This window comes from Scomber scombrus, chromosome 19 (genome assembly GCF_963691925.1).
Source record: "Scomber scombrus chromosome 19, fScoSco1.1, whole genome shotgun sequence".
NCBI classification, from domain to species: Eukaryota; Metazoa; Chordata; class Actinopteri; order Scombriformes; family Scombridae; genus Scomber; species Scomber scombrus.
In genome coordinates, this window is record NC_084988.1 from 24,564,719 (window position 1) to 24,578,474 (window position 13,756).

A 13,756-nucleotide genomic window follows, 5' to 3' on the forward strand; every position below is an offset into this window, starting at 1 on the left:
TGGTCTTATTTCAAGGTTCATTTTAGGTCATAAATCTATACTTGAACCATTAAACGATTTTATTTCCGTAATTAAAATAAAAAATATACTATATACCAGTGGTCTCCAACCCTGCTCCTGGAGAGCTACTGCCCTGCATGTTTTAGGTATCTCCTCACTCTAACTCGTTATCAAGCAGCTGAGGCTCGTCAAAGGGCTTGATAACGAGTTGATTATTAGAATCAGGTGTGTTAGAGTGAGGAGATACCTAAAACATGCAGGGCAGTAGCTCTCCAGGAGCAGGGTTGGAGACCACTGCTATATACAATCTGGATGGTACTGCTTTGAGTGTATTATTTTACGTTATATGCAGTTCTCTTAAACTACCACATGGTGGCAGTATGGAGCCTTTGAGAAGGGTGAGGCAACTGGCAATGTGCTGGTTTAAAGTGGCAGCCGGTCTCCCAGACCAGTGAGAAAGGTTTAGTTGTGTTTCTTAGTACATTTAGTTTAGCTGAATTGAAGACTTTCTCCCACGGATTCAGGAAAAAATAGATATCACACTTTATGTTTTGGTTTAATGTGATCGAGTAGTATGGCTGCATAACAGCTTCACTATCAAGAAATAGACAATTGTATTTGCAAACACAATAATATATTATTCATCCTACACGGGTTTAACTTTTCTTTTTAGTTATTCATTTCAAGTGACTTTAGTTTGTGAACAGTTAAAGCATTCATTAAGGAGTCCCTGCAGTGTTAAAGTGACATTTCTGTGCATTGTTCCTTTAGCATGCACCGAAGGACAAAGTATAGGCTCCGCGTTAATGGTCATATGTACTCAGCCTAAACACAACCTGGATTGTGTCACATTAAAAAATGTTCCCCGTACAAAGGCCCCAGCGAGGATCGAACTCGCGACCCCTGGTTTACAAGACCAGTGCTCTAACCACTGAGCTATGGAGCCTATGTTGCTGCAGCGCCCATTTTCTCCGCGCTTGTATCTTATATACTGACATGTACGGAACTCAGAAAAGTGAGGTAAACTAAGACTAAATATTTGCTCAATAGTAAGATGTTTGTTCATTGTTAGCTGCCTATACCTAGCTAACAGTTGCAGGCTAAAACGCCCAACAATAGCCTGCAAAGACGGCTTTTGGAAAGCCAGGCTCAGCACAGCCGTACTGTATTAACTTAAGTTACAAAACGTTAACGTTATAAAATGAGTAAATGGTTACGTGACTGTGAGGGTTCACATTCAGGCTGAAGAATGCTGAATTAGCCAATGGTAACGTTAGGCATGTAAGCGGACTTTACCCACATGTCTAACCACAACATCGTGACGTACGTCATTTTGCTAACTTTGCTACATCATGACCACCAACACAGCGCGTGTTAGAGTGAACTCCCTTTGACACATATTCTCAAATGTCACATAGGCTACCTGTTGGTGTGTGTGTGTGTGTGTCTGGTGTGTTTGTGTGTGAACCAATTTCCACAGAAAACCAGTGTTTTGAGGACTTTTCTGTGTTGTTTACTTCATCATTGGGTTTAGGCATTTAGTTGTGATGGGTAAGGTTATGATAAGGGGCTAGAGAATGCATTATCAATGAGTGTCATCACAAGGATAAAAAAAAAAAGATTCTGTGTGTGTGGGTGTGTGTGTTTGTGCGTTAGGGTACTGTAATGCAGTAGAGAGTAGTCAGCTTTTATTAAAATCACTTACCAAAATGATAACATGATAATGATAACATGACAATGATGCAGCCATACATTCATTCAGTGAGTATTGAACATTTAACACGTTAGGAAATTTAACATTCAGACAATAATCGTCAAATTTGTTAATGTCATAAATCACTGAGGAGCCAAGGACATATGCAGTAGTGCCGTACAATCAAATTATACATTCAAGCCTGTGGTGAAAAATTAAAAAATAAAACTAATTTATACATTTACCTCTGAGAGATGAGAAGTGCTATACTGTAAGTCATGACTGAAGAATTCACCCTTGGATAAGTTTACGGTGTTAGATAGCATCGATGTATTCCAGCTGTTTTCTCATAAATAACCCCTGGAAGGCTTTAATGATAGAACTGACTTTGATGGTGTTTCCAACTTTCCGTTTTTGATTGTTTCCTGAACTGTTTTCTTTTACATATGGGCTTTATGCATATTTAAAGCCATGCTCTTTCCTCTTTTATTGTGATAAAACACAATCCAGCAGTTTTAGATCACAAGATCATTTGTGCTATTAAACTCTATTGTAGGTGCTGGAAATAACTTGGAGTCCTGTTATTGTCTACATTTGGTTTGTTCATTAATGGTGATGAGTAAAATACTCCACCAAGAATAAATTGAAAACACCTGTTTTTAACAGTTAAATTTGGGGTGGATTTCAAAGTTTAGTCTATTATAATTAGCTCTGACTTCATAGCGGTCAGACTTTTAGACTCCTACAACGTAGTCTGAGTTGCCACAGATTACACCAGCGTCTTCATAATGGGCACAGTTATGTGTCCCCACACCGGCGTGTTTGCAGTCCAGCAGGTTAGACTCTGTCCCTTCACACTGGACGTCATCCAGGAGAATCCGTAGATCCTTCCCCTCTCCGAACTCTGAGTTCTTGGCTGCCTTCAGAGCGTACCGGAAGCCTAACTGCCGGCAAACCACTGCAGCATTCTTGGTGTTCCACAGGTCATCACACACAGTACCCCACTCCCCGTTAATGTAGATCTCCACTCGCCCACGGTCACTGCTGTCTGGTTCGTCCCCAACCAGCCTTACAGCTCCGTTCCGAAGCTCAGGTACACTCTGTGGTCTGTGCTTGCCCTTTCTGCGCCGACCTTTCCGTCTTGAATGCCTGGTTGGTTTGGTGGTAGTTGTGGTTGGAAAAGGGGTGGTTGGTTCAGGTCCTAGTTCACCCAGACGATCAATGAGCTCTTGGAGCCAATCTTGTGAGTCTGTGGGTTGTGGCTCAGGGTCGTTTTTGCTTGGTGACTCAACACCCATTAATACTGATGAGAGAATCACAGAAAAACACAAGACCAAATATCAATATAAAGTATGAATGACACATTTTTATTTGTTTTCTATCTTTAGTCAGTAGTGAGTTCAAAGTGTTTTGGAAGTGGACTCACTTTCCTGCGGAACAAATTTGATGAGGTTACTTTTCACTCTGACAGGAAGAGGGTCATAGTGACATTGTCTGGGTGGAGCACGTCTGTAAAACAGGCAGAAAACATGCAAGTCGTCACATTAAAAGAATCAAGTTTTCCCAAAACTTTTAAAATGTATTTAGCTTCCAGCTCAAGTCACAACTGTGGCAACGAACTGTTCAAATGAGCTTGATGGCTGGGAAACAGATTAAGTGACACAAACATCTACTGCTGAGAGAAATTCAGACAGAGCCAAGAGCTGTCTGAAGCAATGTCGGCAAGGGGAGATTTAGGATGGCAGGCCTTTCACACTACTGCCAACACTGCTTCATTTCCCTCTTTTACCAAAACAAAGACGGGCAGAAAGTTATCCTACCGATGCTGAGAAAACACAGACCTAAGCTCATATCCAAGCCAAGTATGATCATGATACTGCTCATCCCTCAGGCTCGCTCAGAAGAATGACATGGCTGTGTTTGTAATTATGAACAGATGTGTGTCTTACATATCCATTTCCACGAAGCAGAAATAGAACTGTGCACTATACAGTGAGCAGTTACTACACATAGAATAGTACAGAGATTTCTTTTGTGTTATTGTGGTGAAATAAGAAACAGGAAATGTAATGATTATATTACTCACCTGGAGGGATCCACCACTTTATAAACAACTCCCGAAGGTGACGTAGCGCTCGGTATTCCAGTCGACATGAAGTAAAGCTCGCCTGTTGGAAAGAAAAACAAAGCACTACATCAGTAGTAGGTAGACATTTCCAAGGAACAGCTAGTGTACAAAAAAAACTGCAGGTACAGTTGCATAGGTTGTGTTGAGGTTATGCGTGTGTTCATGCATTACCAGCTTCATCCTCAGCAAAGGAAATGATGTACTGATGATAGTTGTTGATGAGTCCAGGGAAGGCACAGGTCAGGCCAAGCCCCATACAAATCTCATTGTATTTCCATTGTCCTGTATTTCTGTCCTCTTGCAGACTCATTAAACGCCTGCAAAAACAACACACAGATGTTCTTACTCTGTTAGATCTCTTCAATCAATACAGATTTTTTTTAAATGTTTGGTTACACATAAGCCTATTTCTCAATACTGATTGCACTTTGATTGCACAACAGGAGTCAACGTGGGCTAAACTGTTGATAAATTTTCTTTGCAAAAACGAGAAGTTCCAAATTTCTTTTTCTGTTTTCTCAATTAAACTCATCCACCACCAAAACTATGTGTGCCTTTGTGCTGTACAAGTCAACAATCGTCTACTTCTATTTTCTAATTTATACCTTTCTACAATTCTTTGATACCCTTTGACCAAGGCTGAAAAAAATGTATGAATTTATTATAAATACTGTATAACTTAATGTAAAAAATAATGTTTTGAGAGAAGTGCAAGTCTGTGATAGAGATCAAAAGTGATAAAATTCTGCTTATGTTGCCTGTCTGAACTAGTCCACAGGCTCATTTCTGAAATCCTTAAATGCAGGTAATGTGGGTATCAAACAAATACCTGCAGCAGTTATCTTCAGTTTTAAGTTTGACATCACATTGTTGCCATTCCTCAAAATCTTTTCACTACTGTCCTGAACACAAAGACACATTTCAGAGGTTGGTGTATTTTCCATATCAAACTTACCCGCTCATGAAGTCTCCAAATATGTACATGCCGTTCAGATTGGGGTATTCACACCCTCTGTAGACATAGCCACCTGTCACTGACTTGCCCATTTTGTGAGGGTACGCATAAATGGGAAGGACATCATCTGTGAAAAAACCCCAAAGTTCAATATTAGTATTACTGAGTTTCTTGCTGATTTGTGTATTTTAGTCATTAGCCATGTATTTACAATGAAGCCACTTAACATCAACACAAGTCAAAATCAAATCTTTAATCTATTTTTCCGGTTTTATCAAAATGTTTTAATATTGGACGGTAGTGCCAAGCAACTGTACCTTAAATCCTGTCATGGCTGTTTAAAAGAAGAGGTGCCCTCATGCAGTTATATAACTTTATAATCTATGTTTTTGAAAGAAATGTCTGGCATGGTAAAGGGTGTTAGTATATTAGTAGTTATGGGTAGACTTCTTAGTATCACCAAATAAAATGTATTCTAAGGATTCTGCTTTTCATTCAACCATGGCCATTTAAGTCCAACTTATGTTCTATGTCTGAAATCATTTTAAGCAATTATTAACATATACATGCATGCAGCAATGACAGTAAATGTCATGATGACAGTGATAGATAAATTGTATGAGTATCTTGAGAGTGCAGTTTGAAGGGTAATGCAGTTATAACCAAGGCACACTGTGAATAATGTAGTGCATTCACTGAACAGTTAGGCAAGTCAACCATTAAGTGGGTTACAAGTCACATTATTCAAGACACATTGTTTTAGTGCATATCTGGAACACCTTCATCTGGCTTACAACCAGATATGTTGGAAACACCGGTCTATGCTTGCTTTGAATAATCCCTCTGACACCCACTGCAGTTGGATTAGTTGTAATTTTTGTTGTAATTTTTTCCTTTACTATGGAGAAGCAGAAAAAAACTTGGTCACCAGTTCTGCCAAGGGCTAAGAATTTGTGAGTTTTCTAATGAAACAAAGCAGGACCTAATTCCACCCAGACAGAAAAAGTTACAGTAGCTTGTGCAGACAGCTGCCATGGTGTTTGTTTGGTATTAAATCCTGCAGACTCTCCATTACCACACCATTGGAGATCACTGTAAATGTCTGAAGTTGACGTTGGGTAACCATGGATGTTTCCAAACACAGACATCTGACTGTAATCACCAGAGCATGCTTACCAAGTGAGCTGTTGGCACACAGCTTCTTATCATAGCAGGAGAAGCCCTCTTTGGCTCTCCAGCCATAGTTCTGGCCTTTCTCGATGATGTCGATCTCTTCAAACTTGTTCTGGCCTACATCCCCACAGAAGATGCGCCCTTTGCCCTCTCTGTTCCGGGGGTCGCCCCGGTCCACAGAGCACCTCCACATATTGCGGACACCGTAAGCATAAACCTCAGGTCGTGCTCCCCTCTCATGTATGAAGGGGTTATCTGGAGGGATTCTGTATAACGGGCCTCGCTCGTTGTCATCTACATCTATGCGAAGAACTTTACCCAAAAGAGCTGACCTAAAGTAGATAAAATTATGTAATAAGTCATAATTTATGTCAAATGCACAGAAACATTCAATTAATTTACATATAGGGAAACTAAGTTCATATATAATAACCAACATATTCGTCTACCATGTTGGGTATTTCTAAATAAGGTTCATTGCTATATTTTCTGGAATTGGAAATACTTTGTTACCCTGTTACTTATGATCATGCTATGATGTATGGTTGTCTACTTTTGGAAATCTTTAGTGACCTTCTTACTTGTTCTGGGAATTCCCATATTTCCCAAATGGGTCTCCTGCCATTCCACCATCTCCTGTGAAAATATACAAGTAACCATCATCGGCAAATAGCAGTTGCCCCCCATTGTGGTTGGATGCAGGTTCGTCGATCTCCAGAATAACCCTGTTAAGAGAGTCACCATGACCATGAGTTCCTTTCTCTGAATGCATGGATTCATGGCATCAGATAATTAGAAACTCTTTGCCCTTTGCTAATCTGGATCTACAGTCCATACCTACCGCTCAGATCCATGATCCACCACATTCATGTCGTTGGATGACACACGGAACTCACTGATCCTGATCCTCTCATCAAAACCCACCTCTACTGAGTAATACACATACAGCTTCCCATTGTACTTGTACTGGGGGTGAAAGGTCAGTCCCAGAAAGCCTCTTTCATCCCCTTCCCATGACGATGTTAACACCACCTTGGTAATGTTCAAGAATGGTATTTCCAGTTTGGACCGGTCAGGGAGGTATGTCCACACCAATCCCACCTGTTCTGCCACAAAGAAACGATGTGTGCCATCATTGGCATGCACCATGGCAAGTGGGTTACGCAGCCCGTTGGCCACTTCTTCTAGACACAGCTGCAGACAGCCATCCAAATCTGATTGGACCCGGCCCAGGCCTTGGGTTAGTTTCTGATTAGAAAGGAGGTGTGGGTAGCAGTAGTCCTCATCCTGTAGCTCCAGGTGCTGACAGAGAAGTGTCGGGTCTTCTTTGACTTTGGCTATGTGTGGGTCATCAGATAGGAGAGGGATGGTGGAGCTGCACTTTTTCCAAAACTGGGCGCAGTAGTCGGGACAAAGACCGGGGATGGTCCGGTCCGGGGTGCTGGGGTCCTCTGCATCAAAGAGGTGAGCTGCATAGGGTGAGCATTCCTGGGCAGATGGAAAATAGAGGTGAGTGAGTCCAAGTGTTGTATTTCAAAGTATTTCCTTAGCTTTAATTTTCAGTGAATTAATAACATATCATAAAAAATAATATATCATATCATATTATTGTCCTGCAGGCATCAAATAAAAATTGCAAACAAATATTGTCCTGAAATGACTGTCAAACTCTCAAAGACAGTGGCTGCCTATACACCCAGCCAATACACTGGACCTAAAGCCCCAAAGGAGGTGAATCTGGTTATTTCCACAAAAAGTTCAGTTAACTAGTCACATATTCTAAAATGATAGCTTCTTCGGCCTCATCAAAAAAAATCAAGAATCTATTAAATGCAAAATATTGTTTATTTCAAAAGTTTAACTGACACTTGGACACTCCTGCTTCATTGTAAAGTCCATTCTCAGTATTTGTGCATTGGAGGATTCAAGTTTCCACATCACACTTAAAACTAAAAGTTGCATACTGGATCACTGTTTGCTTCCAAACCAGTTGTCATGTCGCAAATTATGCTTGTAGGTACTCGCCTTAAACTAATTTTAGAGCACAGAGAAACTCTGCTTATTCTGTACAGTGAAGGCTAAACATCCAAATAAATTAACATTAGACAAACACATTTTTGAGTGGGCACAGGCTTCTCTCATCTGTTGCGTAATGTGTGATCAAATTCAAGATCAAAGCTCAAATACATAAAATAAACCTAATATAAAGTCCTCAATACACTGACAGGACGACCTCTTTTCTTAAGTGTTAACCAAAATCCCTATCTACAGACTGACTGGGGAAGCCCTTATGGTGAGCCTCTTATTAGATTATAAGATACTGTACTACAGAGTGAATATGTCGGATATTAGGAACATCTGCATGATAATCATTTGCAGCCCCAGTTGCTCAATCAGGACCCAAAGGTCTCAAAGCATGAAAACCTGCTGTTTGACTATCCTGGCGACTGGTGTTGATGTTTTCAGTGAAGCCACAATATGACCTTTAACTTAATTCAGCTCATCAGTGTACTTTATTGAATGAGAAACACCTAAGTTTAGTGATTTGGCTATAAAAGCATAGTATTGTGTTTAGCTATTTTAAAAGGGGTTTTCACATGATCACATCACAGATCGCGTTCATCTTTGTCTTTGAAATTTGGTTAGGCTCTTGGCGCATGATGGAGACGTTTTGGACTAAGCCAAGCGACCTTTGTCCATGCACGCCTACCTGGCAAAGCAGCTCCAACACGAACCCAGCACAGTTGGAATAACCATGATAATCAAAATTATCCATAATCCGGTAGTATTTTGTCATCAGCTCCTGATCTTTCTGATAATCACAGCAGCCAAACTCCTTGTACATTACGCAAAACTCCAGCTCCCTCAGCGGTCGGAAGGGCGGCTTAAAATCCAAACACTGTGGGTGTAACATCACAGGTGAGACCCATAATGTCCAAAAATACAAGATGCCAATCGGCGAGAGCCACTGCCGACCCGGGACTTTGCCATAATACCGCCGCATTATGGCGTGCGTTGGAAATCATGGAAGAGTAAAAGTTGTGCAGAAGCGGCTTCCTGTGCGCACTTTGCTCTGACTCCAATCATCCGCTTTATTTGACCCTCTGACGTTGTTGAACCGCTGTGTCCTGTGTCAACCTGGGTTGTCTGTAGTCAGGCTGCAGCCGTATGGTCGGCCTGGACCGCAGGCTGAAGCCATCTGCTGTCTCGGTACATATGCACACAAAATGGGAGGAAGCCAATAGCAGAGGCTCCTCCACAGGAACTCAGGGAAGAGTCCCACTGCTGTTGACTACGTAATAGATTATGATAATAATTTAAACAGCAGTAGCCTCATACCAGAATAGTGGGAGATGAGCACCATAACCTACAGAAATAGTCATATTAATATTAACATCAACACCATCATTAATAACTGTCATTAATGCAAGTGTCCTCTGTGATTGGAATTTGTTTTTATTGTCGATCAGTTTTCCTAATATCAATCATACTGCGCGGTGCATTGTGGGCTTTGGGGATGTTCAATTTTTGTAGTTTCTTGTGTTAAATCTTTTGCAACATTTACATTGTTGGGTAATCATGCATGTCATCTCTAGCTGGCCAGCAGATGGCGACCTTACACAGTCCTGAAACACTTGATTCCATAAACAGTCCTTATTATTAAAGTGTTATTATTATTAAAGCTTGTGTACAGAGTGGCCAGGAAATTACTCATGGGTAGGCTGGGGGGGGGGGGGGAAGAGCACCCCCGCTGAATTTTTCCATAGTCCACAGTGGAGGTATTGTTCAAATCCAGGTCACAGTATGGGGGGAGATGAATGTATTTAAAATAACAATTGATTTAATGAAGCAGGACTTCCACCATATAGAAGTGGCACTTAGTAAGCAAGGGAATGGAAAGTACTTTCAAACACTAACTATGAAGTGCACAAAAGTGCAAATTTATTTCAAATGGATAAGTACATAAATAAATATATATTTTAAGTACAGATTGTTCTTAAATAAGGGAAGAAGAAATGTCATAAACTCACAGCTCTGAATTTAGCTGTCCTTTCCTCTTTTCTCTTTTGAATTTTGCATGCAGATGTGCCAAGTACCTTTAGATAGGGAAATAATTTGGTCTAAGAATAGATCAGACAAGACTAGAATAAATTAGGATAGAATAAGGTCAGTCAGTAGAGGTTGGTGCTCATTTCCACCACTGCTCCTTCATATTTTAAGCTTTCTTTGTATGATGACCACTCCACTGAACAGATGGAAGTTTAGAGTCTTGCTTAAATATATAGAAAGAGTTATCTCAGTATGTCCAGGCTTTAGGACTTTTTGCAACAGACAAGTTAAACATTTTAATTAATGTAAGAACAACACCTCTAGTTCACATCCTTGTTCCAACAAGTCCAAACACTCAGAATGATGACTTTCATTATAGAAGCGTATTTTTTGTCTGTTGTTTTAAACTTTTTTTTTCTTTTATCATTGAGGGCCCCTTTCTACACAAGGGTCCCTGGGCACATAATCATAACCCATTTAGTAGATCCGTCCATGACTCCTGGTCTACCCACACAGGTGCTTTCACTACTAGTGGTTGAAGAGCTCATTCTTCCATTTGTTGGGTTTTTGTTGCACCTGTTAGGGCGGAACAACTTGTACCTTTCTATTATTTTATAAGAATATCGATTTTAAAAATTCCTGGCATAGCTCCACCAAACTTCATCCTAAACAGAGGTTTAATCTGTAGGCCTTTTCACTGACACACATTTAACAGTTTTTATCCAAAGATGTAGTCACGAGTAAACCATGACAGTGTGACAGTGAGCCAGGACATTATCAGGATCCTGAAATTAAAGCAAAAATCATTCATTTGATTATTTACACCAGTAGGCCTACTTTTCCTAATGTGTCATGTTAAAATATCTGTTGTGAGAAAGAGTGCAAATCCATTCCAAAACAGATAACAGATAGAACAGACAGATAAGATAACAAACAGAAAGATAGATAAAAGATAGTTTGTCCAGTGAGGCATATGAGCATTTCTGATTTGTTGCCCCGATGGTTAAGCTATGGTTTAGCTTTGAAGTTTCTGCTGTTGAATCAGTCGTTTCATGTAGCTGACCTATCCACCAACACAACCTTGGATTTCATTGCAAAATTGCAATGGCTGTTCTAGCTCTGAAAAGGATGAGGTTATTTAAGGGTTATTTTAAGTTAAAGACACATAGCCTTTATATTGTGTATTTTATTAAGAACGTACACTTTCAAGTCAAAAACAAGTTCCATGGCCTGTTCATTCAGTTCTACGTCTGAGCTTCACTTTGCAATTTTGTATGTGCAGAGTTTGACACTTGAAGGCTGTTTTCACATTTGGCGAAACATTTCTTTATGCTCATCTTAAGTCTGAGTTTAAGATTGGGTCCTAGCCTACAAGCATGATTTGTTACATCACAAACAGTTTGGAGCCAATGCAGGGCCAGTATGCCAGTATAAGGAATGTATTAAAATAAACATATTTGCAAATTCAAACGATTTGATGATGGAGTGGGAGTAGATGTCATTTTAAGGACTTTTAACGAGGTAACTGCAAAACATACCCAATTTATTATTCCAATCAGATGATTTTTATAGCCCTATGTCCTAAAACAAGTCTGGAAGGATTCTTAAACATTTTGATGAAAATTGTTTACTAAATTTAACTTTAGCTTTCCCCATCTGTACTATCTTTCACTAGTTTGAATATGGTGCCGCAATAGAGCATAAGTTGTGGACTGTGGACTCTACAGGTTTGTGTTGCAGCCTATAGAGGACACTGTGTTACCGCCTGCACACTGATCACCTCTCTCCCCCCCTCTCTGCTCTGTCTCCTCCCATGCTCCTTCACTTCGGAGGACCGGTCTCCGGCTTCACACAGCGTCTCATCGCGTCTACAGGATGAACTTCTAACTGTGGATGTAAAGTGAGTCAATCGGATCAGTCTTCATTACTGTTCGTGGATTCAAGTCTGCGCAGTCTGATTTGGGTCAGCGGGGGCCCGGGGTACGGATCCTCTTCTGCAGCCCGGCGTGTAATCTGTGATGGATCCGGGTTTCATAATAACTTAAACGTCCCAGACCGGTTAGAAGACAAACTGTTTATTTAGATAAAGACCGAATCAGTGGGGACATGGACGGGGCGGACGTGAGCCAGCTGTCCGATGAGGAGCTGCTGATGCAGGGGAAGGAGGATCTGGTCCGGAGGCTGAGGAGACTGGAGAGCCGCAACATGGAGCTGATGCTGGAGCACGGGAACATGATGAAGGACGTGAACCGCAGACTGCAGGTCCACCTTCATGAGATCCGGAGTCTGAAAGAAGTCAACCAGAAACTGCAGGACGATAACCAGGAGCTAAGAGAGCTCTGCTGCTTCCTGGACGACGACCGACAGAAGGGCAAGAAGGTGTCCCGGGAGTGGCAGAGGTTCGGCCGCCACACTGCCAGCGTCATGTGGAAAGACGTTGGGCTGTACCAGCAGAAACTGACCGAGCTGGAGGCCAATCAGGACACGCTGAGGACGGAGAACGTGGAGCTGAAGGAGATCATCTTCATGCTGGATGAGGAGAGGAACGGCGCCGGCTCCAGGAGCTCCATCGACAGCCAATCCAGCCTGAGCAACCTGAACGGACCGGTGCCGGTGCGAGACGTCGGAGATGGAAGTAGTACCTCCAGTGCTGGAAGCGCTGGGAGTCCAGACCACCATCACCACCACCACCACCACTTACACAAATCATCCGAAGGGAAGATAGCATCTCTGAGGAGGTCTATGGACGACCTGTCCGCCTCTCAGAGAGGAGTCTCTACTGGTCTCAGTGGTAAGTGATCCTCATTAACTATGCAGCTTATGATCAAACTGTGTCATTCATTTATTTCATGAAGTCAAAGTCAGTATCAGGTTAGATTGTGCAAAATCTGGATTCCAGAAAGAAGGTGATGGAAAAGTTATTGTAAATAGTTTTGAAACATTAAATAAATTCAGATGAAAGACGTGTGGTGCAGGCTGACACCAGCAACACACATGGACAAATACCTTCCACTTATACATTTATTATATCTGAGTTGAGGTTGTTCAGTTCCGTCAAAGACTCGAAATGGTTGTGAAGTTATGGCTCTGTTTATGACGACATGTAAGCTGTGCATCTATAAACAGAGTTAATGATTAAAGATCAGTTGGTTTCCTTGTATGACTTTTTACAGTGTAAGAACCACACCGCCAAAGTGCCCAGGGTTAATATTTAATAACAGTTATAAAGTACAATTGCATTCAGTGTTACAGTATAAATATATGAATCATACACCACCACCAACCACAGCAGAATGTGTGAATCTGCCCAGTCAACTAAAATGGAAAATAAAAAACAGAAGAAACGAAAGTACGACCCTCCATGACAAGAAATAGTGCTTATTTCTCCATACCAACCCATAATTTATTCATTAAAAGTAAGGATATATAGTTTGCCAAAATTTCTATTTACTGTCATTTTGGGGAGCTTTCAACCACATGCTGCTGCCTCCATCAATGCCTGGAATCTGCTAAGTTGTCATGGAGATAGCTAGACAGATACATATTATTAAGTGATCTAAGTACTGTATGTAATAACCTCTCAATCAACTAAGGAAAACCATGGTAATGTTAAAGCAAAAATTATTTTATCAAACTCCTTTTTTAAAAGGTCAAGAATGAATTTTCACTTTCAATAAAATGTGTATTCTTTATAAAAAAGTTATAGCCCTGATACAGGATCTTGCATCTGGTTGTACTGATCTTTACTAATTAAGTA

The 13,756-nt window shown here is 40.9% G+C and overlaps 2 protein-coding genes and 1 non-coding gene across 3 annotated transcripts in view; 1 reads left to right on the forward strand and 2 right to left on the reverse strand.

Moving 5' to 3' along the window:
* Window positions 1-873: 873 nt before the first annotated feature.
* trnat-ugu (transfer RNA threonine (anticodon UGU)) lies at window positions 874-946 on the reverse strand. The gene has a single exon. It is a non-coding gene; the product is annotated as a tRNA-Thr (tRNA).
* A 725-nt stretch (window positions 947-1,671) lies between these two features.
* Window positions 1,672-9,612, reverse strand: hhipl1 (HHIP-like 1). Its single transcript, XM_062439698.1, has 9 exons — window positions 8,660-9,612; window positions 6,791-7,437; window positions 6,531-6,674; window positions 5,953-6,281; window positions 4,777-4,903; window positions 3,993-4,138; window positions 3,780-3,861; window positions 3,120-3,202; window positions 1,672-2,996 (listed from the first exon to the last, which is right to left on the reverse strand). Exons 1-9 carry the CDS (start codon window positions 8,951-8,953, stop codon window positions 2,428-2,430), a joined length of 2,421 nt encoding a protein of 806 aa, XP_062295682.1. The 5' UTR covers window positions 8,954-9,612; the 3' UTR covers window positions 1,672-2,427.
* Window positions 9,613-9,679: 67 nt separating this feature from the next.
* The window catches only part of LOC134000379 (coiled-coil domain-containing protein 85C-A-like), a 36,488-nt gene continuing 32,411 nt past the window's right edge, over window positions 9,680-13,756 (forward strand). Inside the window, exon 1 of the mRNA XM_062439699.1 lies at window positions 9,680-12,790. Within this exon, the coding sequence (XP_062295683.1) occupies window positions 12,106-12,790 (685 nt within the window). The 5' untranslated portion in view covers window positions 9,680-12,105. The remainder of the gene's footprint in view (window positions 12,791-13,756) is intronic.